The sequence below is a fragment of the Syngnathoides biaculeatus genome, chromosome 8, assembly GCF_019802595.1.
Source record: "Syngnathoides biaculeatus isolate LvHL_M chromosome 8, ASM1980259v1, whole genome shotgun sequence".
NCBI classification, from domain to species: domain Eukaryota; kingdom Metazoa; phylum Chordata; class Actinopteri; order Syngnathiformes; family Syngnathidae; genus Syngnathoides; species Syngnathoides biaculeatus.
The window spans coordinates 8,735,816-8,763,260 of record NC_084647.1 but is presented as its reverse complement, the minus strand read 5'-3'; the positions used below and the strand labels follow the sequence as shown (position 1 = coordinate 8,763,260).

Below are 27,445 nucleotides of genomic sequence, written 5' to 3'. Positions count from 1 at the left end.
GGTACAAGCAACCCTTCAATCGCCTTCTTCTAAATTATTAGAAGCTATGTTCCATGTGTTTCAATAGGTATTCTTGTTCAATCTACTTTGTTGACTTTTGGACACGACGCGGCGTCTTAATCGAGGTATAATTAAGATGTGAGATTTTATTTTGAAAAACGCCGATGGGAAGTGTGTGTCAGCACGACTTTAAAAGTGACACTTCGTGGTCACCACGCGCAGATGTCTGGTGGGCGAAGCCAAATCGAGAGTCGCGCTCAGGTCCTGCAGACGCTCGGAGAAGTGCTTGCCTCAAGGGGGGGACGGGCGGGGGGGGGACGTCGCCTCCCAACCTTCTTAGTCAACAATGAAGGAAGAAATAGCACAGAAAAGAGGATTCATGTGGGAGCCGCGCGACACTTTCTAGGTAAATATTAGCCGCACACGAGGAGGGCGCACTCACTACTTGATGAACATTAATAACTGGGAAAAAAAATTGTGTGTAAAAGGAAGCGGTAGACATGATTGTGACACGCCCCTGGCGAGCATCTCTGGAAAGAAAAACAAGTATTTTTAGTATTGTGATGTCACAAGTCTGCGGTTTTTTTAATTGATCATGATTATTATTATTACCCCAGCATTTTTTTTCTTTTTTTTTTTACAAATTATTGACCAGTCTAAGGTGTCGTGCTTTGTCTATTCGATGATGCGACGTCAGTTCTTCAACAAACAGGACGTTTGGTTTGGTTTTAGGGGGTAGGGGTCCCTAAAAGTTGTGCTTTGGGGATTGGGAGGACGATCTGTTTTTTTTTTTCATTTTATAATGTTCAAGGCTGTGACAAAGCAAATATCCGCGACAGTCCAGATAAGACGAGCAACTCAAGGGACTTGGCGGATGACGTCACAATTGCATAACAGGGAAGCGCGGCGTTCCTCTCGTGACGTCACCGCGGGGGGGTCTGCCACACACCGCAAGCGCGTCACAGGTGGATGACAGAAAGATAGCGTCACTGTGCATCTTGAAAAGTCAAAATGGTCTTAGTCACAAGGAGCCCGGCAAATATTGAAATATCAAAAGCGTGAACAGCGCTTGGATGACGACTTTCCTTCTGTTCCAACGTGCGGTAATTACACTTGATAAAACTGCTTTTTCTTTACATTCTTGCTTATTTCTGATGCAAAATTGCCCCGTTCCCTTATCAATGACAACCCAAACTGAATGATTGTATTCTGAAACAACTGTTTGAAATGATTTGAACAAAAGAAAGGAAAGGAAAGGAAAGAAAACAACAACAACAACAAAAGAACCTCAACACACCCACCAAAGCACTTTTGCCGCTGTGTGTCGCGCAGAAAATCTTTTTTTGTCATTTAGAGGGAAAATGATTATTTCAGCCTGAGTCACTTTTCACAAAGTTGTCGTAAGTTTCCCGAGGAACTTGAAAAGTGAGCTGGACGTGTTGCTTTCCAGAAGGGAAAAGTGTTCGGCTCGCCAAATCTGGCGAGAAAAGTGCAAAATTGGCTTCAGTCGCGCGGTGAAATTCTTGCTGTGGTGTGTTCCTCGTGCAGGTTCGTGCGTGCATCCTGCTAAGTGCAACGTGTCCAGTGAGTGAAGAACACAAAATAAAAATAAAAAGCCGAAAGATGGGCCGTTGTTGTCGGTCTTGGCGCCAAAAGGATGCTCAGAGCAGAACCAGATGTCGCGATGATGACCTCACCGCACGGAGGGAAACTCGTTTGTTCGCCGTCACAGATGCAAGAAAGCAAAACGTTACAACCGAATGAAGCTTTTTCTGCACCTATCGTGATTATCTGCTGATAGTAAAAGGGTCAAACATTCACCGGTTTGTTTTACATCAAAAGGCGTACGGAGGAAGTAAAAAGCTCTCCGGGATTTACTTTGGCGATACGTTTATTGATTGCATTTTTCCACTACGTTGCCCTTTCGCGGGCTATCGTGGGCTGGTGTGCCTAATGGAGTGGCCGGTGAACGGACGCCGCGTGTGCGTGCAGTCACCGTCGGCCGTTACAGACACAAGTGCGCGAGTGTCAACTTTCACAGGGCCGCTTCACATGCCATCGCCGTGACGACGCGGACAGAAAAGTGATTTGGACTGATTGTATAACTTGGCAAACTGCGATTACGACAAGAGCTAACCGAGAGTGAAACCTGTCGTTGGGATGATTTTTACAGGGATCCTTCCACTTATATCTAGCTTCTAAAACTTTAGTCAGTGAACAACACATCTGTTATAGTGGAAATAAATATAAATATAGATCAGAACTGCATAAACAACTGGGACAAATTCAAACCCCAAATGACCCCTCCGTACAGGGCACTTAGCCACGCCCCCTGAAGCGACGTCACGCCACGTGCGCTCACGTAAGACAAACAATTGGTAAAAAATGGCAAATACAATACAATAAATACATTCTGAACTGAGACAGACGCCGTGCTTCTGATTTCATTCAATCGTTCACACGTAGCAATGTTATGCTAGCGGAGAACGTCTCATTCATTTATACGAGACGTGGATTAAAAGCCTTCACATTTACGCAAACACAGTCTGGTTAAGCTTCGGCCGCGAGCCAGCAAGAAAGCGACACGTTTGCGCAGTCCGATCAGCGGTAAATATCGCTCAACAAAGAATCAGTGTGACAATCGTTCACACGCAGCAGTGTTATGCTAGCGAAGAACTTCAAATTCATTTATACGAGACATTTATTGAAAATCAAATTTAGGGCATATCTTTGTGCAAACACCGTCTGGTTAAGCTTCTGGCCGCAAGCCAGCAAGAAAGCGACACGTTTGCGCAGTCCGATCATCGCTAAATATCGCTCAACAAAGAATAAGTGTGTCAATCGTTCACACGCAGCGGTGTTATGCTAGCGAAGAACTTTGAATTCATTTATACGAGACGTGTATTGAAAATCAAATATAGGGCATACCTTGGTGCAAACACGTGTGTTCCGGTTGATATTAGATGGATTTAGTTGACGATGCGGTCTTCCACAAAGTTTGATCCATCGAAGGCATTTTTCGAACCGGGTCTTCGGTTTTGGAAAGGGTACGAATCGAAGTCCCACCGACTCGCCTTTCGGGATACCCGTCGTCACGATTGCAAAGTCCGTGACTACACCTCTGAACCATATTTTTTTGTTAAATAACCCAAATACGTGATAAAACGCTAACTAAACCTATACTGGACCGCGCAATGTTGTCTGAGAAAATGGCGGGAGCAAAAACGGGCTTTGGTCTACGCGGATCTCTGGCCTCTGATTGGTCAGTGACGCGGATTGCGCAATATCCACGGAGCGGTCAATTTGTCTTCAAGGGCGCATTATGCCCTCAAATCTTATGAGATGATTGACTTTTGCGGAGGGGTGGTGCTCGTGTTTATCACAACAAAGGGATACTAACAGGTATAATAACAAGAAAAATGAATACAAAGATGACAAAGTATGTATTGACATTGTTCCTAAAAAAAAAAAAAAAAAGAAACGATTCTAAAGAAGTTCAATTTTGTCTCTGTGCACAGATTGAAGAAGAAGCGGAAACCCCCCCCCGAGCACTTTGCGCCGTCCTGGGTGTGGAAGCGTCTTCCTGGACCGTTTGCGCGCCGTCGCTGTGGTGCGTCCGGCTGCTGCCGAGCACGCCCGAGTGGTCCGAGGTGTCCGGCGGAGGCGGCGGGTCGCCCCGGACGATGCCCGCCAAGACCCCGATCTATCTTAAGACCAGCACACCCAAACGAGGCAAGAAGACCAAACTGCGCGACGTGCTCTCGGGCGATATGATCAGCCCCCCGTTGGGTGACGTGCGCCACAGCGCCCACGTGGGGCCGCAAGGTGAGCGCGACATGTTCGGGGACGTGGGCTTCCTCAGGGGCAAAATGGACATGTTACCGCCACGTAACGGCGACGCCCGTTCGCACGGCGTGGACGGACGTCACGAGGACGCGGGCGCCGCCTCGGATTACTCCTACAACGGATTCCACAACCGGCACTCGTCCTCCGGCTTGTTGAAGTCCACCATCTCCATGCCCGTCTTCATCGCCCACGAGCAAGCGCCGCCCAAACCGCCGCGCCTGCACCTGGATGACGGCAAACAGCGCCACCTGCGACCCACGGAGAGCGGCGGTCGGGACGGCTCCCCGTCACCCTCCCTCCGCCGACCGGTCCCCTCGTCCGGGTCCTCCTCGGAGGTCTCATCGGAGGAGTCGGCGTCGGACGCCTGCGGACCGCCGGACGGGCGGCGAGGCCTCAGTCTCGATTCGGACACGGGTCTGAGCAACGAGGATCTGCGCAGCGATTCGCCCTGCGGACTCTTTCCGCGGTCGGACTCTGTGGCGGCCCTGGACCTGGACCTGGATCTGGGGCCATCCATCCTGGATGACGTGCTGAGGATCATGGACCGCTACAAGGATGTGGACCACCGTTGCGAGCTGTGAGGAAATCCCAGGCGGACGTGGACCGTGGGGCCTCCCCCCCCCCCCCCGAGTCGGTGTGAACGGTGGACATTTTGCATTCAGTCATTCCAGAGAATATTCACAGCGCTTCACTTTTCCACATTTTTGTTTCTGCCTTACGTCAAAACGTGTTCTATTGATTTTGTTCCAAGCGACCGGTTGAGGGTTTACCCCCGCTTCTCGCCCGGAGACTTCTCAGGTTGTGGTACGGAAAATGAATGAATGAATGAATAATTTTGTTCCGCAACACTTGACACACAACAAACCCCTTACACCGCAGGTGTCAAACCCACGGCCCGGGGGCCAGATCTGGCCCACCACATGAGTTTATGTGGCCGGCGAAGGCAAATCACATGTCTCAACTTGTCTGATTTTTGTTCAAATTTTCTAATTGTCATCATAAATGATAACGTTGCACTATTGCAAGCATTTTTGTGTTGCCAAGCAACAATAATTTCCAAAACATTACGCTTGAATTTCTGATGAGCTGAATATACTAAATATGCTCCCACGTCCCAAAAACATGCACGCTAGATCAACTGCATTCCTCTAAATTGCCCGTAGCTGTGCGTGTAAAGTGCGAATGCCCTGCGATTGGCTATTCCCATCCATCCATTTTCTCCACCGCTTATCCTCACAAGGGAGTGCTGGAGCCAATCCGAACTGTCAACGGGCAGGAGGCGGGGTACGCCCTCAACTGGTCGCCAGCCAATCGCAGGGCACATAGAGACAGACAACGGTCCCACTCACAATCACACCTAGGGGCAATTTTGAGCGTGATTGGCTATTTATTTCATTTTATCATTGTTTTTTTTTTTTTTTAATAAATGGCCCCCAAACTTGTTTTTAATCGTAAGAAAATGTGCAAAGAGAGTACTGTGAATACTCGAATGCACTTTTGGCGCTGGGAGGCGACAGGCTCGGGCTGGCCCTCGACAGTCTCATCGCAGCCGTCTTCGATGTTCATTCCTGTCATTTTCTTTTCTTTTCTTTTCTTTTCTTTTCTTTTGTGACACTCGGAGTCAAACATCTCACAGACGACCAACTAACACTTTATTGCATATCGGACAATACATCTTGTGCTTTTTTTTCCTGTTATTTAAATTTCTGTTGTTTAAAAAAAAAAAAAAAAAAAAATCATATCTGAGATGCTTTTGTCGAAATCGCGTAAGAATAGCCCCTTGATTAGCCTGTTTTGCGGGGTTGGTTGATGCAAATGAACCACTACTCACGCCAATTCCCTCTACTCCGGGGCAAACGGATTTTGGCACATGCAGCAGACACAAATGCTGCACCCTCAGAACCGGAACCGGCTTTATCTGCCAAGTGCAGTGCGTAACAAGACCACACGGAAGGAATTTGTCTCCGGCAGTGGGCTGCACGACACACTCAGCGCAGCTCTGCTTATCTTTCGTTTTGGACACGACGGTCACTTGAAAATGGCCGATTTTCACCCGGCCCACCTTTCGAGTCATGGGGAGAGAAACTGAGTGTACGGGTGTGTGTGCGTGCGTAAAGCCGCCATCTTCTGACATCACCACTGAGGCTTGCTCAGAAACATTTCAAAAGTCACTTTTACAAAATATGTCCTTTGGCATAACATCTTTGCAGCAATATGCACTATGTTTATTCTGTCCATATTGTCCTCTCACATCCATATTTTTTTGTCTTTTCAGCTTGTTTCAGAAACTAGTGGAAAAGTGCTTTTCCGTGTATAGTCCAACAAAAAATGTATTTAGTGTGCTCGTCCATGAAATGTCGACCATCACATTATTACAGGAGCCTCTTATTCCGTGTCATATATGCTGTATACGTTGTTCTATATGTATCAATAAAAATGTTCTCCTTGTGAAATGAGTGATATGTTTCATCAGCCTTCATTTATCGCTTGCGCCGGATGACATTTAAAAAGTACAGTAGTGACCGTCATATATGTTACGTATATTTCAAATGTTTGTGCATAATATCGCAAAAAAATATGCACGTGCGTATAGTGTTTTTGTCCACTTGGGGCGCCATCCTCTTGGTTCTACACTCGTATCTTCCTTCGAACGTGTGTGTGCGCCTTAAAGAAAAGGACTTTTTTTTTTTTTTTTTTACTGTAAATGAAAACGTCGAGATGGCTGCCGGTGGCTCAAGATTGCGGCCGGCTAACAGGAAGTTACATTTTTTTAAGTGCAGCTGAAATCTGCCATTGGGGAAAGAAACCCAGCAAGTGTTCAAAAGCTTGAAAAGATTTCCAAAGGGAGACTGGGAGAAAATGAAATCCACCCGAAAATGCTTGTCAATGGATACGAGAAAGATTTGGAGGCTGTCATCACTGCCAAACGGTGAGCAACCAAATATTAAGGTGTGGTGTCAACGATATTGCAGCACGTGCTGTTTTCTCCCCCCCCCTCCTTCCCCTTTAAAATTAGAACGATTATATTGTATTTTTTTCCTCTATTAAACTACTGCGCTTCTGACCTCCAATTAAAAGAACCTGATGACAAAAATTTGCTACTTTTCAATTTCTTTCTGAAGATATAGTTATGGAAAAAAATGAAGGGGTGGCAACTTTATACAATGTAATCTTTAAAGTTTATCCATATCTCAACAATTGAGTATTACATTGTTGTGAGTCATTGCACCTGCTGTCAGTCTAATCTTGAAACATTTTATGTATTTAGAAAGAAATTCCGACAATGAGTTAAGCCCAATGCAGTTTTTTTTTCAAATAATCATTTTAAGTATTATTTCGATACCTTTAAATGACTTTAAATGCTGTAAAATACAGTTAGTCATTTGATGAATACGAGTAAATATTATATTACATGTTTGTGTTGCATTCAGAAAGTCACAACATATACTGTACCTTAGATTACAGGAGGTTATGTAGCTGGGATAGGCTCCAGCACTCCCGCGTCCCTTGTCAGGATAAGCGGCTTGGAAAAAAAAAACCGCGGATGATTGTTGTTGTTTGTACTTCTGTGCTACGCTAGGTGGCGGTGTGGCAAACTTGCGTCGTTCATGTTCAAGCATTGAAAAAAGCGAAGAAAAAGGAACTGCGCGTGGAGGCAGGTTTGCTTCCGCTCAACAAAGTCGCTTATGGGAGCTTGTAAATGGATAAATAAAGTTACATGGTGTGTGTCGTGGAAGCGGTGACAGTTAGCAACAATGAAGTGAGTGTTTCGTGCTTTTAATATCAATTTACTTTACAGCTTGAGACGTGACACACTCTTGACATTATTCGCCTTAGGTTAGCTACGCGTGCTAACTTGAAGCTAGCACGGATGTAAACCTTGTATTGACATAAATGGTTTTCAAAACGCATTTTTGTTTCAGGCTCAACATCGACGGTTTGTTGGTGTATTTCCCCTACGATTACATCTACCCCGAACAATACTCGTACATGCTGGAGCTCAAGAGGACGCTGGATGCTAAGGTGGGAGAACCTACTTCAGGAGATGCTCATCACAATAATAACTTTGGTTTACATAATGACTTTCTTGGCGCCCAAAGACCCTAAACAGTCACTCATGAAGTCAAATAAAATGTACAGTTACAAGGAAAATCATTAGTGGTCTTGAAAACCGTGTGTGAAAGTAATACAGTAACGGTGTACACTCTTTGGAACGGCCTGGATTTCTCCAAAATTTGGTAATTCAACGTGGCCTGCTCCCCATGTAACTGACACCAACACGGCTAAAACTAATACCCAACAAACAATTATGTGTTGCCCTGTTTATTAAATTCGACACGATGTAAACAGTCACCTTGGGGGGTTGAAAAAAAACAACATGTGAATCCCCAGGCTAATGATACCATCAAAAGCGAATTGGAGTCAGACAATTTAGAGTCTAATCAACGTGACGTGATTGGAGGTGTTTGATAAAGCTACCTTGCCAATTATAAAACACTTCACTATTTGCTATTTTTATGAACCCTTGGCTGATGTGAATGAACCATGCCTCGCACAAGAGCTCTCAGATGATGAATTTTTATTTTTTTACTCGCACCGAGTTGTAAATCGTCAACAACTTATCTCGTAAAGCCTTGATGCTTATCAATCCGCAGTCAGTGGAAAGAAACATAGTGGAGGCTGCTCAGTGTCGGCTTAAGGGTTACAGAACATTTCTGGCACATGCTTTTATGTCCCTTGGGAGATCGACTGTATTGTAAGAAAAATGTAAAGCACGTGTGGATGTCTTGGGAGCTCCTTCTGCCCATAAAAAATACTTCTACAGGTTTGAAGTTTTCAAAAGAGCACCTAAATGTTCAACAATGCTTCTGGCAAACTCGTGTGGAGAGATGAAAGTGAAGTTGAATTTTTTTGGGGAAAAAAAAAAAAAAGTCATCCCATGAAATGGAGCTTTCATTGCACGCTTGTTAGGGCCCCCCAATAATAAAAAAAAAAAAAAAAGTTATGGTTCCGATTTCCTACATTTCTGGACTAGGGTCGATAGGTAGTTTTTATTTGCCCCATGCATTATTGATCATAAAATTATGGAAGGGGTCCTCAGTTTTCTGGATTCATATGACAGGGATGTAATTTTGTCCATAAGTCACAATGTTCTGCGGTCTCTTAACGTGTGAGTAATGCCGTCAAAGTCCCGATTACAGTAAATCGTAGCGTAGGAAAAATGCAAAAGCGTTTGGCTACACTGAAACGTCATACGGTGGGATTGTTGGGACCCGGAGACCCTCGTATGAGACTGATTTCATTGCGATCCCAATTTCGGTCGCTCTGTCATCACCAGCAAGACCAACATTTGAACCACAAAAATAATCTTTCAGGGCCACGGTGTCCTGGAGATGCCTTCAGGAACCGGCAAGACCATTTCGCTCTTGTCGCTCATTGTTGCGTACCAGAGGGTGAGTTCGGGCCTGCATTTATGTTTTGGTCCGGTTCCTCGTCTGAAAGCTGCTTCTTTTTTTTTTTTTTTTTTTTTGTCTTCTTCTCAGGCGTTCCCTCTGGAAGTCACCAAGCTGATCTACTGCTCCAGAACGGTCCCCGAGATTGAGAAGGTCACCCGAATCGGCTCCATCGACATGTACAGTAGAACACGTAACTTTGTGGGCTCATTTATTTGTATTTTTTTTTTTTGGGGGGGGGGGGGGCATTTAGGTTGTGGAGGAGCTGAGAAAACTGATGGAATTTTATTCCAAGGAAACAGGCGAGAGAAATAACTTCCTGGCTCTGGCACTCTCTTCCCGCAAGAACCTTTGCATTCATCCGGAGGTAAGCCGACAACACCTCGGGAGAGGAAAAGGACCCTGAAACTTTTGCCAGCCAAGTGTTCAAATGTTCAAGCCTGCAGAAAGTCACTTGGGGAAAAAAAAAAGGCAATAAAAATGTCGTGAAATCATTTGAAATTCTTATCTACTGAATTGAAAAGTCATTGAATAAAAAAGTCATTAATTTGAAGTTTCATTTGATATTTGCATTTTCAATGAACTGATTAATATTTCAAATACTAATAAATGCAATAACAAACTACTATTAAAATAAAAGTTGGTCAAGACATGACACTAAGATGGTCTATCATCTCAGTCATGAAATGAAAGAATGTATGATGCTTTTTGAGCAATGTTTAAAATTATACTTCACAATAATTGCCCATAATTTATATATATATATATATATTTTTTTTTTTTTTCCCCTCACATTGGTAAAGAATTGATATTATTGCCGTTCCAGGTGAGCAGCCTGCGCTTCGGGAAAGAGGTGGACGGCAAGTGTCACGGCCTCACGGCGTCGTACGTCCGCGCGCAGCGTCACGTCAACCCCAACCAGCCCCTTTGTCGCTTTTATGAGGTAAAGCGCGCGGCGGCGCATCGCACGCCTACGGTTGAGATGTGAACAAAGTTCCGCGCTCTGGCCGGCAGGAGTTCGACGCCGTGGGCCGGCAGGTGCCGCTTCCCGCCGGCGTCTACAACCTGGACGACCTGAAGGACTTTGGCCGCAGGAAAGGATGGTGTCCCTACTACCTGGCGCGCTACTCGGTACAAACAGGAAGTGGAAATATGCTATAACGATGGTTTTGGGGCGACACCTGCCAAACAGTTGCAGCTGAGCAATGCCGGGAGAGCCAGAATTTATCTGCTTTTATTTTATGATCCGCAGAACCCAGCGGAGGCTTAATATCGACACAACACTTTCACACAGAAGAGTGCCATCTTGCAATATGATATTTAGAAAACATTAGTTTATTTAGACCACGTGTGATTTTTTTTTTTTTTTTTTTTTTTTTTTTATAGGCGGAATTCCGTATTTTTAAATTGCATTGATAAAATGTATATATATTCTCTGTTTTAATGCAATTTTCCGACAGTAACCCGTGTCAGAATTCACACAATCTACACTCGTTCATATTCCGGTCCGACTTTTGCAAGCGAGTTGGACGATTAGATACACGTCTGTTGATTGGTCGGATGTGTTCCTCCTGACCAATGAAAATACTTGTGTACGAGGCGGGTCATGGGGCCATTTTCAAGTGAACACGATGATGGCGCTCATGAGGAAAGACGGCTCTCGGGAGAAAGAAATTGATAAATATGTCAAAAATAAGTTCCGATGGGATTGGACGGAACGAGAAATCGTCGCTACAGTCGGAAAAAAGGAAGTTAACGCTCTGTTAAGCAACTTCATTCGCAAAATCGATCGACCGCCCCAATAATGAGTTGAGAGTTCAGAAGCAATTACTTGTAAAAATGTACTGATAACGACACGTGACGTTAATAATATTCAAATTCATGCGTTTCAATCATTTATACTAAAACAAGAAATTAAAACATTTTTGAATGGATACGATATACACAGGAAAGCACACTTTCATGCCACAATGCAAATTTGAATTCAATTTAGTAGTTTACTGATTTGAATTTGTAGATTTTTGGGGTAAAGTTATGCACCTAAATAATGAACGATCATATTGTGTACATTTTGAAAACAGAATCACATTTATTTATAGATGTACTAGATATATTTCAAGCATAATACAATTTATAAAACTTGCACATTAAAATTGGTGGTCATCCTTTGATCACGCTTGTAGCCCCCAAACTCCCCCCCCCAGGTATTTTTCAGTCGTTTTTCATTCAGTCAAATCACATTATTAAAAAAAAAAAAAAAAAAAAAAGCTTCTTGCACACAGAGACTCTGCAAAAGCAGACCGAGAGGCCTTGTGAACGTACGCTTGATTATTAGCCTTTTCGTGCAAAGATCCTGCAAAATGTCCACATCAGATTCATGACAACAGGGAACAAATGTCAGATATGAAATCATTTCCTTGTCGTTGAGCTGAGCTGAAGCCTCTCTTCCGCATTTATGCTGCAAAATAGCCTCATCAAAACCATTACAGAACATTTTGCCTTTGCGCTTTTACACAGAACGCAGCAGTCAGTCTAGAACTGTACACTTTTATGCAGATACATTTGAATCGTCTAATCTGATGACGTCAGTCTCCTAATTGGACTGAGTTTTAGCCTCCTTTATGGCGACAAAAAAAGATGATCTGTGACGTTTCTGCGTCCACGCTCGTGTTGTTGTCGTGTTGTCAGATCCTGCACGCCAACATCGTGGTGTACAGCTACCACTATCTGTTGGACCCCAAGATAGCGGACCTGGTGTCCAAGGAGCTGGCCAAGCAGTCCGTGGTGGTCTTTGACGAGGCCCACAACATCGGTCGGTTTCACCTCGGTGTAATTCTGCGCGCGCCGGAGATTTGCGCTTGTGCGCGACTGACAAAACGTTTCGCGTCCTCGCCAGACAACGTGTGCATCGACTCCATGAGCGTTAACATCACCAGGCGGACGCTGGACCGTTGCCAGGGGAACGTGGAAACGCTGCAGAACACCATACACAAGTAAGGATGGACTTGAAGAATCTCCGAAAATGTTTTTTTGGGGGGGGGGACACAGAAAATATTGACTTGAAGAGAAGTCATTAAAAAAATGACAAGCTAGCCCAATCAATTTTGACCCTTTGACAGGATCAAGGAGACGGACGCGACCAAACTGAAGGAGGAATATCGCCGCCTGGTGGAGGGCCTGAAGGAAGCCAACGAGGCTCGGGAGACTGACGTCTACCTGGCCAATCCCGTCCTGCCTGACGAGATCCTGAAAGGTAAGACCACCGCCTGTGAGGTGAATATTTACCTGTATCCGCTTGACTGATGGGTTGCCACAGAGGCCGTTCCCGGCACCATCCGTACCGCCGAGCATTTTGTCGGCTTCCTGAGGCGCTTCATGGAGTACTTGAAGTCCCGTCTGAGGGTGCAGCACGTGGTTCAGGAGAGCGCGCCGCAGTTCCTCAAAGACATCTTTGACAAAGTCTGCATCGACCGCAAGCCTCTCAGGTACAACACCCCCCCCCCCCCACCACCCCGGCCGCCGCCGTCGACGCTTGTTCTTCTCGTGTCACGTGACGTGCCGTCTCGACGCCGAACGGACGGCGTCTCGCAGGTTTTGCGCCGAGCGTCTTCAGTCGCTGTTACGGACGCTGGAGATCGCAGACATCGCGGACTTCTCCGCCGTCACGCTCATCTCCAATTTTGCCACCTTGGTCAGCACGTACAGTCAAGGTGGGCTCAGCGGGGGCTTCGGGGGTCCGGGCGGGCCTCTGTTTCGATGGTCCTGGAGGGATTTTCAAAACATTCAAAAACGAGGCGCTTGCAAATCAACAATGAGACACTCTTACTTAAATTGGCCAAACTTTGGACTTAACACAGCAACTTTTCGTTGAGTCGAGGTACTTTTTGAGGAATGTTTTTTCTGTCTTGACTCAGATTTGGACATTTTAATTCAAAAATGCTTCTGTAACATTGTGCGGGGCAGAAGAGCCACACAGTTGCTCCAAGCAACACAAGCACGTTCAAGATACTTTGACAATGCAGGACCAAGCGCTGCGCCGATTTTTTTTAACTTCAATTATATTTGTATGATGGTTAGAAATCATTAGAAGTTGAAATCGTGATCGCGCGCCCCCCCCTCCCCCCCTAAAATGTGAAATCCTTTCCCTCAAAGGTTTTACCATCATCATCGAGCCGTTTGAAGACAGAACGCCGACCATCGCCAACCCCGTCTTGCACTTCAGGTTGGTCGGCACCGGCCCGTCTGGGTTGTCGTGTGGTCACTCGTCTCTTGCCGGGAACCCGACTGGAGTCGTTTCATTCGTTCATTACACAAAGCATGTGGAGTTGCACTTCAAATTCAGTTCGTCATTTTGTAGTTGGATTATTGTATGCCTTAAAATGAGCATGCAAAAACCCCCCAAAATATATATTTTTTAATACTACACCAGTAACTTCCACTTACTAAATTCACAGTTGTGCTCCAAATGTGTATTTTTCCGTCAAAGGTGTAAACGAAACCATTTGAGATTGTTTGGCCTTCGGGGGAGATCTGAACGTTCACGTTTTAATCAGACAACTGCTCGAAACCTTTTGGGAGGAAAGAAAAATAGTATTTTCTTAAAAAAAAGAACACAGGAACAGTTTTTTTTTTTTTTTTTTATGAATGTTCGAATGAAAAGGGGAAAAACATCTTTTTATACAAAAAAATTAAACCAAAAAGAATTTAAGGGAAAAGTAAAACTTTAGAGGGGGAAAAATATATTTTTTTTTTAAAAATTGAGGAACACTTTCATTTTAGAGGAAAAAAAATATATTTTTTTATTGAGGTAAAGTTGAATAAAAAGAAAATCTTTAAAAGGTTTTTGAGAGGATTATTTTGCTACGTCTTTCAAGGGAGCGGGGGACACATCTTTTTTTTTTTTTAATAGAAAAAAGTTCCTTTTCCAAAAAAAAAAAAAAGAAAGCAATTCCGGATGATCTCTGATATGTGTCGGTTTTTCCCCCAGCTGCATGGACCCGTCTATCGCCATCAAGCCGGTCTTTCAAAGGTTCCAGTCGGTCATCATCACGTCGGGGGTGAGTCTTCCCTCCAGCCTCCGTGTCCCGGCGTTGGGTCGGCCGCAACTTTTCATTGGGCTCTCCGGCGTTTTGTCCCGGCCAGACGCTTTCCCCACTGGACATCTACCCCCGCATCCTGGACTTCCGGCCCGTCACCATGGCGTCTTTTACAATGACGCTGGCTCGGACCTGCCTCTGTCCGCTGGTACGGGTCGTAATTGAGTTCCAGATGTGACGCGCATTATTTGTTGTCCTCTACCTTTTTTACTACATTTTATGACTTGTGAGGATGATATTTGTATGAATCCTACCCTATATTTCCAGATCGTCGGACGCGGAAATGACCAGGTCGCTCTGAGCTCCAAGTTTGAGACCAGAGAGGATTTCGGTGAGTCGGAAAAGATTTCCACTATTTCTCAAATTGCGTTACAAATGGTACCATTCTTATTTTTCATAAACGTGTACCCTTAAATGTTGTCTCGTTAAGACGTAGTTGAATATTGTCTTGACATATTTCATTCAAACATTTAAAAACTTCACATTTTTATTTGTCAAAATGTCCCCACACGTGTCTTTAAGCTCCCAATAATGTCAGTTTTTTTTTTTTTTTCCCTCTCCATTTCCATCCATTCTCTACAACGCTGCTCCTCATGCGGGTCGCAGTCGTGCTGCTATTTTGGGGCGAGAGGCAGGGTACGCCCTGAACTGGTCACCGGCCCATCGCGGGGCAGATAGGAACCAACAACCGCTGGCACTCACATTCTCACCAACGACAACCTAGCGTGCGTGATTCGGGTTTGCGGGGGCAAACTGGAGAAAAACCTCACAGGCGCGGGGAGAACATGCAACGTCCACACGGGGGGGGGGGGGGTCGGGGGCTGATTTGAACTGTCGGGTAGATATTAATCGGTCGCCCACTGACAAATAAAACAGTTTTTTTTTTTTTTGTGTTCCCAACTTCTGGATGTTGGTCATCTCGTGACACGTCAAGGTTCCAGACTAGTTGCGGATGTTGCGCGGGGCCACAATGGATCAGGGATACATTAGCAAAGCATACTTCCATATTCCGTATGTCTTGTGCCAGATTCATGTGCTTTTTATCACTGTAACAACGGCGGTCAAATATTTCTACTGTAGTTGTCGTCTTTTTGAGTCCGAGGCGGCTCGTGACAAGGTGGAAGCTGTCAAAGTTTCTATGCAGAAAAAGCCCTAACATATATATATATATATATATATATTTTTTTTTTTTTTCGTTTGTAGCTGTGATCCGTAACTACGGCAACCTGCTCTTGGAGATGTCAGGCGTGGTTCCCGACGGCATTGTGGCGTTTTTCACCAGCTACGTCTACATGGAAAACATTGTGGCATCCTGGTACGGGCAGGTCAGTGGGGGTCCGCTCACAAGATGGCCGCTGGCATCGCGCTAACGTGGCGACTGACAGGCAGCGCTTTTGTTTTGTTTGTGCTTCCAGGGTATTCTGGAAAACATTCAGAAGAACAAGTTGATCTTCATCGAGACGCAGGACGCCGCAGAGACCAGTATGGCGCTGGAGAAATACCAGGAGGTGATGTCCACTTCCCGGCCAAGCGTTTGAAGGGGATTCGGCTGTCAATTTCTGCCCGCCTTCCTTCGGTTCTCTTCACAGGCGTGCGAGAACGGCAGAGGAGCCATCTTGCTGTCGGTGGCGCGAGGGAAAGTGTCGGAGGGGATAGATTTTGGTAAATGCCGGACAATGGAAAGCCGGTCCAGATGAGGTCATACCCATACATGTATATTTCTTAAAGTAACCTAAAGAAAATGGTTTGTTTTCCGAGAAACCAAATCATGCGTTGAAAAAGAGACCTTAAGATAAAAAAATGCGTTAAACGGGGAAACGTTTTGTGAAAGGGTGTCGCTTGTGTTCAGTGCACCACTTCGGCCGAGCGGTGATCATGTTTGGCGTCCCCTACGTTTTCACGCAGAGTCGAATCCTCAAGGTAGCGTCCGTCCTCCTCGACCTTTTGTCAATGTTGGTCGCACGCCATTGACCACCGTGTCTGTCGCAGGCCCGTTTGGAGTACCTGCGGGATCAGTTCCAGATCCGAGAGAACGACTTCCTCACCTTTGACGCCATGCGACACGCCGCACAGTGCGTCGGCCGAGCCATCCGAGGAAAGACCGACTACGGGCTCATGATTTTTGCTGACAAGGTATGATCAAATGAAATCCCACGTTGAAGGTGTTGTGGCTGCAAAGGGTCTATTAAGAATATGACTGAAAAGGCAGGTGAGCAAATACTTTTGGCAATTGAGTGTAAACGGCCGCCCGTGCGTGTTTGCTCGCCTCGTCGTCACGCCGTCGGCGGCTTCGCTCTTCCCGGCTGCAGCGTTACGCCCGAGCGGACAAGCGCGGGAAGCTTCCTCGCTGGATCCAGGAGCACATCGGCGACGGCAGCCTCAACCTCACCGTGGACGAGACTGTGCAGCTGGCCAAGCATTTCCTCCGACAGATGGCTCAGCCCTTCAGCCAGGTCGCCCTCAAACAGATAACCAACAATGAAACCGGGGGGGGGGGGGGCGTGCGCTAGAACAGGGGTGCCCAAACCATTTTTTTTTTTTTTTTTTTTTCTCCATTACCTGCGTTTACTCTGATGACTGTCACTGAAGTGAACCTGATGTGATGGTCTGAGCGCTCCCCCGTGCTGAAAAGTCCCCTTGTGATGAATGCGCATACGTTCCGAGCAGGGAAACTCCGGGTACGTCGCAGACGCTTACTGGGAAATCCCCCGGTCTCATAGTTCCCCTTCTTCTACATAGAGGGAGCTAACATAATCTAACCTTAAAACAAAAATTGATTTAAAAAAAAAAAAAAAAAAAAGATATAAACATATATGTACGTTTGATGTGTCGCTCTTTCTGAGACGCGCATAGCGAACATGAACGCTCGGCGACAAGTTGTCGAATGGCACGTGTTGAAGAAGCACGGATGGGGATGTTTCAGACTGGCCGCAAGTTGACAGAATATTTGCTCATTAATCACAAGGAGACTTTTCAGCACAGGGGAGCGCTCAGACCGTCACACCGGACAGCAGCTTCTGATGGGCAGCGTCAAGCCTAAAAAGGCACGGACGCATTGAGCATTGAGCACCCCTGCTCTAGACGCGCTCACAATAGAGGAAAAGCAACAATACAGTAGTGACAATAATCACCCAACGTTTCTTTTTTTCCACTGTAACCATCCCGTAGCCTTTAACAACATTTAAATGCATTAAAACGCACAATTAGTTTCTGAACCACACTTTTAAAAGTACTCCTGAGGATCTGTTGTCACACTCCTGCTCACTCAGTCTTATAAAAGTAATAAAAAGTCAAATCTATTTGTCACTCCCCGTTTTACCATCCCGAATCTCATGTCGGTGTAATGTGAACTGTGGAACTGAGCATTTATTTTTCATTTCTTTACTAACAGAACTTCGTCATTGAGCAGTTTATTTTTTTTTTTTTTGTTCCGTCTGTGTCGCTAACCATTCTGTGCAATATTTGGTCCCCCCCCAACCACGGTAAACAGGAGGACCAGCTGGGTTTGTCTCTGCTGACGCTGGAGCAGCTGCAGTCGGACGACATGCTCAAGAAGATCGCTCAGATGGCTCATCAGAGCTGAACGAGATCCCCGTTGACGTTTGGGTAAAGTACCGGCAATTAGTCTGGAGCGGAAAGTCACTCCAAAAATTGTCTGTCGTACAGACAATTTTTCTACTCCCAACTATACATTTCTCACATTTGTATGTACAGTTTCTTTTCTCCATTGTTACTACATGAGGGCGAGTATCGCTACAAACTGCCTTTGGTGTCCTCACGAGAATCACCTGCTTATTATGCAAATGTTGCAAATGAGTGGCCAAGCACGAGTACCATTGATTTGATCAAACAACTCTTGTGTACATTATTTTCAGTCAGATTTGACATTTTGCATGCGTCCCTGAAGTTTGTGACCACCCTGTAATATCTCCAAGCTGCGTTTTGTCTTCAATGAAGGCTGAGAGGGTGGACGGTTGCACAATAAATATTGACACTCATGTAGTGCATTCATTTGACACTCCCGAGTGTGCTGGAGTTCAGTTTAGCCGAAAGAGGCTAATTTGGACGTCAACCTTAACACGGCCGCTCGCATAATGAAATATTGTGACATTTTTACATTGTCTGTGGCATCTTTTGAATAGAGCTCGTGCACGTGACGTCACCATTTTCACGGCGTCATATTGCTGGTCAAAAAGCCGCTCGACAGTGCGGGGGACATTGAACCGGAGCAGAATATGCACAATAGCCGAGACCGGTTGTGCTGTTGGTTGTCGCAACAGACGAGACGAGACGAGATATTCAAAGACATCATTCTATGGAATACAAGCTGAAAAGATGGATGGATTTCGGCAATTAAACGTGATGGATGGTCCCCAAGCAAATACACGCGACTGTGTAACGATCGCTTCATTTCAGGTAGGAATTATTATTCTCAATCTCAAATTCCCCAAAAGTATTTATAATGCCAAGTTGGCTCATTTGAGAACAATGTGTTTAAAAAAAACAAACTGTCAGAGGTTTACGGAGGTTAATGTGTGACCGCAATCGCTTCCATGTACATTCCGTATGTTTTTTTTTCCCCCAGTCATAGTTAATGAATGCGAGTTTGTGTAAAACCAGGGCTCATTAATTGAAATATTGGTATTTGAGAACAAATCCAACAACCAAGTATTTGTATGCGTCCAGACTTTTATACGCTTTCAAACTTCTCCGTGTAAATCTCGGCGACTTGCTCACCAGATACTACATGTAGAAGTGGGTTAACGGTCCAATTTCTTATCGGCGAAAACATCGACTTGGGCATTAAATATGGGTCATCTATGCCAAGTGTCTCTCATTTTCCCACGTACCTTCGTTTATTATCACCTTCTAAATGTTTAACAGTATCGGACATAACTCTGGGCGTCGTGCGATAAGACGTATTTTCGCGCCGTCTCCAACCGACTTGAGCATTGAAGAATGCTTTGCTTGATCGCGTGATTTCGGTGACGTCGGTGCATGAGCTCCATACAGTGGAACCTCGAAATCTGAACGTAATCCGTTCTTGTGATGTGTTCAACTTCTGAAACATTTTGCCTTTTATGACATTTTAACGGCTCATTACGGCATAAGAAGTGAGACGCAACTGCTGTCGTCGTTTACCAACAGACTTCGCGTGCTTCTGCAGTTAAGTACTTAATGACGTACGCTTGGGGAAAAACAGGGGCGGGTCTTAAGCGGATGACGCACTCGTCCACTAATTGGGGCACAGCCTGAAATATTTGTCTAGAATGGATGATGTCATAGTTTGGCTGCCAATTTGGGGAAGCATTACTGAAAACTTGGTAAACATGAAATAAAACAAAACTCCACAAATAAGCTTGTTGAGCTTTATTTATATTTCCCATAAAGTTATTCCGACCCGCCAAAAAAGACCAAAACCTTTTGCACTGTATTGAGCATCTGTAGAATAATATGCAACACGTCATTTTCTTTGTCGGAGGCCCCACGGCTCAGTGGTTAGAGCGTCGGTCGCGGTAAACCAGGGGTTGTGAGTTCGCGTCCCACAGGGGCCTTCGCTCCCCGAAAGGGCGTCCGTTGGGAAAAAAAAACGGTGCCAAACAAATATGAGGCTTCATCTGAGCTGGCGACCCCCGACGGGACAAGCCGAAACAAACAAACAAACTTACTTTGACGTCTCCGTGTTGACTAATTTAACATTTTCCACCTCAGCCAAATCAACAATCGAGGTTGTAAAAAAGCAAAGTGTTGTATTATAGTAGAAAAAAAAAACATTGTTGATGTAGACATAATTTCAAAAATCTGACCCATTCCAACTTTTATCATGTCAAAATATATACTTCCACTGTTTTATTTTCAGGTTAGTTGCCACAGTTTCAAATGTGCAATAAGCTTCCAAGAGATGAAGTCGGTCCCGACAGCAATGCGGGGAAAAACGTCACCGCCGTTGCACGTAAACAACAAACAATGGAGGGGATAAGTGATGAAAATACATTTTCATTCAAAGGCAAAACTGCACAAATCATCACCGGAATGTCTGACGCGTTAAGTGCATCACGTTCAAAACATACGATTGACAATAAGTTAAGGAAATCACTTTACCTGAAATGATCCCCAAAGACAGTGTAACATACATGCCAGGCCACTAGGTGGCAACACAATACACGCTTGCTTTAAGAAAGCTGAAGCGCAAATAGTTGAACAAAGCTTTGATGTGGTCTGCCGTTGTTGTTGTTGTTGTTTTGGTTGATTTGTAGATGTTTGACTTTTGAGGCTTTCCAAATGTCAGCCTGTCACCAAACGACCCAAACGATAATATTTCTAATAATAAAAACGGTAACAGAAGACAAATGTCCGGTTAACTGGTCCCGAACGATCCTCGCCGGTTTAGGCTCTGCGTGCTGGAGCTGAGTTCTCGGTGGTCCGTCAGACTGCGCAACTGAGCCACAAAACCAAACTTCCTTGTTAGGGACTTTTGACTTCCCGTTGGGGACGGCGGCATTTGCTCACCTGACCGGTGTCCTGACTTTGGCCGACGTTGAGCACGTTCAGCGAGTTGGCTCTCTTCATCCTACAAACAACTTTTGTTCACTTTTGGCTACGTTCACATTATATGGAGTGTATTTTCCCGACTTGTGAACAATCTGGCGTGGCGAGGCGCAACGACGGCCTCGCACGCACGAAGAGCGCGTGATAAAATACGGGAAGTAGCGGCTGAATACAGCGGGATGATTTCAAGAAAGAACGAGCTCACGATGCCGTGTTGAAGGGTTCCTTTACCCAGCGTTCCTCGGGGCGGCGTCATCCACGCCGACGCCCTTCAGCTTGCGCACCAGCTTCTCGCTGCTCCTCCGTATGGACTCTCGCAGTTTGGTGAAGGAGCCGCTCCGCCTCAGCGGCCCGTCCCGCTGCGATGATTGGTCGCTTCCGCCGCCCGACCAGCTGGGCTGGCTGTCGCCTGGGAGGATGGACGGAACAAAATAGTGGTTGGCGTGTTGTTGTGTGAAGAAATATGTACAAATAAAAATAAAACATTTTGCTGAATAAAACACAAGGCACAATGTAAGCTAGAAAACCATATTTTTATTTTACATGGAAAAAAGTACAGTACAGCCTCGATACTCAAATGTCGCCCGTTTTCAAACAAATCGGTTTTTGAATGAAAATTTAGAGATTTTTTTTTTTTTGCTGCTGTTTTCAAACAAACACATTGGTACTCGAATGCCCCCGACAAAACCCGGAATATTCGCGCAGGCAGAACAGCTGACCCACGACACGCTTTGTTGTTGTCAATTCGAACGCCCCCCCGCACTTTTCTTCTTGTGTAGAACGCAGCCTGCGTACACAGACGTGTCCCGGTAGTGACTTGTTTTTCTTCTTATGGAGGTCGACCGTATGAACCCCCAATCATGGCTCCAAAGAAGTTGCTTGTTTAAAATTATTCTGCATTTTTGTAAATAAAAAAAAGGTTTACAATGGCCGAGTCGCTACAGATACGGCAAAGCACTCCAAGCCTAGTGCACGCTACTACTAAAGCATACATTTTAAGAAAAAAAAAAATTTCTTAAATTATTATAGAAAATAACTTAAACTATACATGTATTTCTACGATGCAGTTTATTATCATGAAAAACTAAAAAAAATGCTTTAAAAAGCCCAATTTTTTAGGCTTGGAACGCATTATTTCCTTTTCCATTCATTGTAATGGGAAACATCGATTCAGTTTTCAAACAAATCACTTCTGGAACGGATTGCGGTCGAGAACCGAGGCATCACTGTATTTGATGAAACAAAGAATAATCAAATATATTTGATTTAAAAAAATACAAATATATGGTATATGACCATAAATTAGGTGGAAAATCAATTTTCCAAAAAAAAAAAAAAAAAGGACAAAAATGCAAAACTATTGTACTATAGTAGTATTAAATTCTCCGAATTTGAAGTGCTTCTATGTGACGAATTTTTTTTTTTTTTTTTTTTTTTAAATGGCTCGTACATCTTATTTGCCCGTCGTCCCGGTAACGTCAGGGTCGGGGTTTCCGCTTACCTTCCACGGATCCGAACTCCTTCTGGTGGGCCCTGGTGAGAATCTCTTTGTAGAGCGCCTCCGCCTGGCGGTATTTGCCCTGCTTGAGGTAACAGGAAGCCTAACGGGAGGTGAGGAAGGAGGTGAGGGAGGGCGAGCGGCGGCGCCGCCTCAACTTCACTTCCGGGTCGCTCGGCTCACCAGGTTGTTTTTGGTCTTGGCCACGTTGGCGTCGTCGGGTCCCAGCTTGCTCTGGTAGATGTGCAGCGCCCGCTCGTAGTAGAGCTCCACCTCCTGGTACTTGCCCTGGTTCTGGCACAGCAGCGCCAAGTTGTTGAGCTGCTTGGCCACGTCGGGGTGTTCCGTGCCCAGAACCTGGTGTGAAATACCGGGCCGCTCGCTGCTGTTAATGCATCATTTCATACGTAAAGTCCAATTTATCGGTCAGGACTTTTGCGCGTCACCTTCTCTCGGATCTGCAGCGCTCGCTTGCACAGCGGCTCGGCCTCCGTGTATTTGCCCCGCTTCCCGTACAGAACCGCCAGGTTGTTGAGCGTGGCCGCCACCTGTACACACGCACGCACGCACACGCACGTGTGTCCCAAGGTCGTGACGCGCGACGTGTGCGTTTGTGTCCCGCTTACAGCCGGGTGGTCCGCTCCCAATGTTTTCTCCCTGATGGCCAAGGCGTCGTTCAGCAGGTTGGCGGCTTCTTTGTATTTGTTTTGGTCTCTAAACGGACAACAACGAAAGACAAAAACATTTTTGGGGAAAGATTTCATTGCCGCGTCTGTAAAAACGAGTCCCACCTGTAGACCAGCGCCAGAATGTTGAGCATGGTGGCCACGTCGGGGTGGGTGTGGCCCGACGACTTCTCCAAGTCCTCCAGGGCCTGCTTGCAGAGGGGCACGGCGACCTCGTAGCGCCCCTGCGAGGCGTACTGGATCACCAGGTTGTGGAGGGTCCGGAGGCGGGCGGGAATCTCGTAGCCGCCCTGCTGGGCCGCCGCCGCCGCACTGCTGTGGTGGTGGTGCGGCGACGTCGACGCTGACACACAGGATATCGGGTCGGACGCATTCTTGTGTGCGTACGCGTGTGTGTGCGTGCGTGCGTGCGTGCGGTACTTTGTGAGGATTCCTCGTCCTCGGCGGGAAAAAGGTCATCCTGCGGCTTTTTGTTGGAAGATGCGCTCTTGTCATCCTAGAAATATAACATATCGGGAATTAATCACTGAGCCGAGGCGGCTCACGTTGGGATGCCGGGGGTGGGGGTGCAAAACCCTGAAGAACAGGATTAACAAAATTAATCATTTGATACTTTATTGTAAATTAAGCTTTCTTTTGTACTTTCATAAATGTTTATAAGGTTCAGATTATTGTTTATATACAATTTCATATTTGTGGGGCGTCACCAATTTTTTTTTCCTTCCTCCCGGAAGAAAAAAATTTGAGAAGCAACCTGGACGCCATTTGCAGAAGAAAGAAAAGCAGCGTGCGCGGTCAACATCCATCCGTTTTCTTAATCGCTTATCCTCACAAGGGTCGCCGGAGCCTATCCCAGCTGTCATCGGGCAGGAGGCGGGCCACACCCTGGACTGGTCACCAGCCAATCGCAGGGCACTCACAATCACACCTTGGGGCAATTCAGTGTCTCCAATTAATGTCGCATGTTTTTAGGATGTGGGAGGAAACCAAAGTGCCCCACCCGGAGAAAAGCCAGACAAGGCACAGGGAGAACATACAAACTCCACGTAGGCGGGTCCGGCCGGGATCAAACCCGGGACCTCAGAACTGTGAGGCCAACGCTTTCCAGCTGATCCACCGTGCCGCCCGTGTGGTCAATATAAATTCTGTAATTCATCTGGAGTTAATACACGAATCGGGATTTAAGATTTTAACTGAACTAACAGATTATGGTTGAAAATAAAACATTTTGCAAGTACTGTCACTTGAAAAATCACCAGGAACAAAGACAACATGGAAAAGTGACGAAAAATAGGAGGTATTTGCAGGAGTCCGAATTTTCAAAAAAAGGCAAAGCACGCGCGCCGGTCGTCTCACCGGCGCCTCCTCCTGGTCGTACTTGCGCATGGAGGCCATGAACTGCAGATGTCGGTTGTGCTCCTCCAGCGCGACCACGTCCTGCTCTCGCTCCTGCAGGCGCTGCTGGGCGCCCGCCAGCTCGTCGCGCAGCCACTGGTTCTCCTGACACAGGCGGCGCACCTGAAACGGGTCGGCAAACAAATGGGACGCCGCCGCCGCCGCCGCTCGTCCTCTTCTTCTTCGGACTCTCCGTTCTCACCTGAGCTCGCAGCTTCTGCTTCTCGGCCTCCAGGGAACTCAGATGAGCCGACAGCGCCATCATCACCTGACGGCGGAACGTCCAAAGTTGCCGTGACTTGTTTTTATTCTCGCAAAATGTCCCCTTGAAGACCAGCGACTTGTTGTACTTTTTTTTTTACCTGCGCTTCACTGAGCCCCAGCTCAATCCTTTCCAGCGACTGTCGTACGATGCCCCTCTTCTCGAGCTCCACGCTTCCGCCCCCCTCCATCGCAACTTCGGGGCTCTGGGCCGCCCCCTGCAGGCTCTCCAGGAGGCTGCGGTTCTCTCCTCGGAGCGCCTCCAGTCCGGCGATCACCTGCCGGGTGCTGCAGAGGATCTCCTCCGCCGACAACATGGCCCCACGCCGGCGGGTCTTCCTCTTCTTTCTCTCCCTCCCCCCCCCCCCCCCCCAAAAAAAAAAAAAAAAGTTAAAAAAGTTTTACGGTCACTTAAAAATGATTATTATTACTGTCATTATTGAGCTGTACGAGGTGCGAAACTAAACATGCTCTCTAAACGTTGTCGGATAGTCTTAACAAAAAAGTTCTTTGTTGTTCCACACATCACAGGAGATTAAAAAGCAAAAAAATTAAACATAATCCTTACATTTTGACATCAAAGTCCAGCCATTTTTTTTCACGGCTCGCTAATAATTAAAACATGACCTATATTAAAAGGTATCAAGCAAATAGTTCAAAGGTCACAAGATATTGCATTGAATGACATGAAACTGACACATTCTTACAATTTAAATGAAAAAAAATTCTACTTGTCCCTTTTCAGCATACACTTTTATCAACCATTGGAATTTGGCAAGATATCAAATCTGTTTGATGTATAAAAGTCAAATGGACAGTTTATTGGAATATTTTAAAATGTAAAAAAAAATAAACATCTTGTTGTACGAGATCTCGCACTATCGTAAGTAAACATTTTCAAGTTTAAAAGACAAAAATGATATATTTTTTTTAGAGGATCATTTTCAAAAAGTTAGATATTATTATTATACTGGTATTCAAAAATAGCCTATTCTGGTTATATGATACCAAAAAATACTGTTGAAAAACATTGTGAGTTTTAAACAGTTGAACATTATTTGAATGAGTATGCGACATCGAAACGTTTGAATTGCAAAAAGGACACGCGCGTACCTAAAACGATCTCTGCAATGAAGTGCTTAGCAAATGTTGCCCGTCTGAAATTTCATTTTCACGGATGGAAGGAAGGAAAAGTTCCTGCCAAAAAAAGGCCCGCAAGCAAGCAAGCGAAAATTCAAATCGTCTTCCAAAGTGGTCACTTTGTGCGGCTTCCCGAGAACAAACCGAGTGACGTTTGCTGCGGACTACGCAACGACGGGGAAGGTTTGTGGGCTCGACGACAGAGACGCAGGCTGCTGCTTTGTTTCCGCTCCCACTAAAAGTTATTTTTAGCTTACCTGCTAAGTCGACGCTCCGCCGGCCGGGATCTCGTCTGCGTTGTGCTCTGCGGGCCGGCGAGCGCTCTTTTCGCACCGATGTCAATCCAATTTATGCTTCGTGGGACATTTTCGCTCGATTAAGGTGTTGCCGAGAAGCTCGATGTTTTGAAAAAGTTGGAAAAACATAACCAAAAGTGCAAATGATCCACCTGCTGCCTCCTCCGCCGACAGACGCTCGTAGCATCCATGCTAACGGCAGCTGACCCTGACTTCCGCTTAGGAATACGACTTCAGAAAAATAAAAGCTAAACTAGCGCGTCTGAACACACACACACACTACAGAGACCGTAATGGAAGATTTCTTTTACGTCATAAACCTCAATAACGATTTCAAATGATATATCATAAGCAGAATTTCAAATTGAATCTTAAAATGACCAATATGTTTGTCTTACTCCACTTCCTGTGATTCTTCCCTTTCTTTGTGACTTGACGCGGCCCGGGAGCTTATCTGATCCAAATTTTTCCCAGCATCCACCGCGGCGAGTCGACGTCACCTGGATGCCGTTGTCGAGGATCACAAATGTCAGAAAAAAAATAATACTACATTTTGGCTTCGTGACAGCTTAGCTGGGCACGCCGGGAAACGACGAGATGACAACGTTGCGCTTTGTCTTCCCAAAAGGCAAAAATGAACAAAACAAAAGATAACTTACACGTCGCTCCGATTTCAGATACACTCGAAATGTCTTAGAAATCGATTTGAAACCATATCAGAATTATTAATATCCATCCATTTTCCGAGCCGCTTATCCTCAGGAGGCTCACGGGAGCCTATCCCAGCTGTTAACGGGCAGGAGGTGGGCGGGGTACACCCTGAACTGGTCGCCAGCCAGTCGCAAAGCACATGGAGGCAAACGGTCGCACTCAACGATCACACCTTGGGGCAATTCAGTGTCTCGTGTTTTTGGGATGTGGGAGGAAAGCGGAGTGAGTGCCCACCCGCAGAAAAGCCACACTTGCAGGCACGGAGGAGAACGTGCAAACTCCGCACAGGCGGGGCCAGAACCTCAGAACTGTGAGGCCAACGCTTTCCATCTGATCCACCGTGCCACTGAATTAACAACATATATTGAGTAATAAGGAAAATTAATTTGTGCCCAAAGTCTGCTGTGATAAGCAGAAGAGAAAACAGAGGCATGAATATATGTATATATTCTATTATAACAATGAATTTTTAAAGTACATAGATAAAAAGTCATTAGACAGCTCCAAAAATAGT

The 27,445-nt window shown here is 45.7% G+C and overlaps 3 protein-coding genes across 7 annotated transcripts; 2 read left to right on the top strand and 1 right to left on the bottom strand.

Moving 5' to 3' along the window:
* Positions 1-238: 238 nt before the first annotated feature.
* Positions 239-6,302, top strand: zgc:154093 (uncharacterized protein LOC777623 homolog). Its single transcript, XM_061828236.1, has 2 exons — positions 239-406; positions 3,519-6,302. Exon 2 carries the CDS (start codon positions 3,684-3,686, stop codon positions 4,425-4,427), a length of 744 nt encoding a protein of 247 aa, XP_061684220.1. The 5' UTR covers positions 239-406; positions 3,519-3,683; the 3' UTR covers positions 4,428-6,302.
* A 328-nt stretch (positions 6,303-6,630) lies between these two features.
* Positions 6,631-19,722, top strand: ercc2 (excision repair cross-complementation group 2). Its single transcript, XM_061826403.1, has 24 exons — positions 6,631-6,775; positions 7,427-7,606; positions 7,770-7,869; positions 9,222-9,299; positions 9,390-9,452; positions 9,553-9,666; positions 10,126-10,242; positions 10,314-10,430; positions 11,988-12,111; positions 12,196-12,292; positions 12,419-12,552; positions 12,616-12,784; positions 12,891-13,009; positions 13,452-13,521; positions 14,287-14,356; positions 14,442-14,543; positions 14,663-14,726; positions 15,599-15,720; positions 15,811-15,903; positions 15,985-16,057; positions 16,245-16,315; positions 16,385-16,528; positions 16,705-16,848; positions 17,886-19,722. The coding sequence occupies exons 2-24, from the start codon at positions 7,602-7,604 to the stop codon at positions 17,976-17,978; spliced, it is 2,283 nt and encodes a 760-aa protein (XP_061682387.1). The 5' UTR covers positions 6,631-6,775; positions 7,427-7,601; the 3' UTR covers positions 17,979-19,722.
* Positions 19,723-20,230: 508 nt separating this feature from the next.
* On the bottom strand, positions 20,231-26,450 carry klc3 (kinesin light chain 3). Of its 5 annotated transcripts, XM_061826404.1 has the most exons (14): positions 26,373-26,391; positions 26,182-26,277; positions 24,886-25,138; positions 24,726-24,791; positions 24,485-24,646; positions 23,549-23,624; positions 23,234-23,471; positions 23,069-23,156; positions 22,889-22,990; positions 22,626-22,799; positions 22,446-22,545; positions 21,176-21,353; positions 20,906-20,966; positions 20,231-20,834 (listed from the first exon to the last, which is right to left on the bottom strand). In XM_061826404.1, exons 3-14 carry the CDS (start codon positions 25,099-25,101, stop codon positions 20,754-20,756), a joined length of 1,542 nt encoding a protein of 513 aa, XP_061682388.1. In that variant the 5' UTR covers positions 25,102-25,138; positions 26,182-26,277; positions 26,373-26,391; the 3' UTR covers positions 20,231-20,753. The 5 variants fall into 5 exon arrangements, with proteins under 5 accessions (XP_061682388.1, XP_061682391.1, XP_061682389.1 ...); XM_061826407.1 differs by having other exon boundaries at positions 25,898-26,450; XM_061826405.1 differs by having other exon boundaries at positions 24,886-25,128; positions 25,898-26,450.
* Positions 26,451-27,445: the final 995 nt, after the last annotated feature.

What these genes read in the sequence shown, in the direction of transcription:
- zgc:154093 (XM_061828236.1), top strand. Translation starts at nt 3,684, where the DNA reads ATGCCCGCCAAGACCCCGATCTATCTTAAGACCAGCACACCCAAACGA.
- ercc2 (XM_061826403.1), top strand. An exon ending in TGGCATCCTGGTACGGGCAG is followed by an intron (nt 15,721 to 15,810) that starts GTCAGTGGGGGT and finishes TTGTGCTTCCAG; the next exon opens with GGTATTCTGGAAAACATTCA. An exon ending in CGCAGAGTCGAATCCTCAAG is followed by an intron (nt 16,316 to 16,384) that starts GTAGCGTCCGTC and finishes TGTCTGTCGCAG; the next exon opens with GCCCGTTTGGAGTACCTGCG.
- klc3 (XM_061826407.1), bottom strand. Translation starts at nt 25,101, where the DNA reads ATGTTGTCGGCGGAGGAGATCCTCTGCAGCACCCGGCAGGTGATCGCC. An exon ending in ATTCTGGCGCTGGTCTACAG is followed by an intron (nt 23,157 to 23,233) that starts GTGGGACTCGTT and finishes TTGTCCGTTTAG; the next exon opens with AGACCAAAACAAATACAAAG. An exon ending in CCAAGACCAAAAACAACCTG is followed by an intron (nt 22,546 to 22,625) that starts GTGAGCCGAGCG and finishes ACCTCCCGTTAG; the next exon opens with GCTTCCTGTTACCTCAAGCA.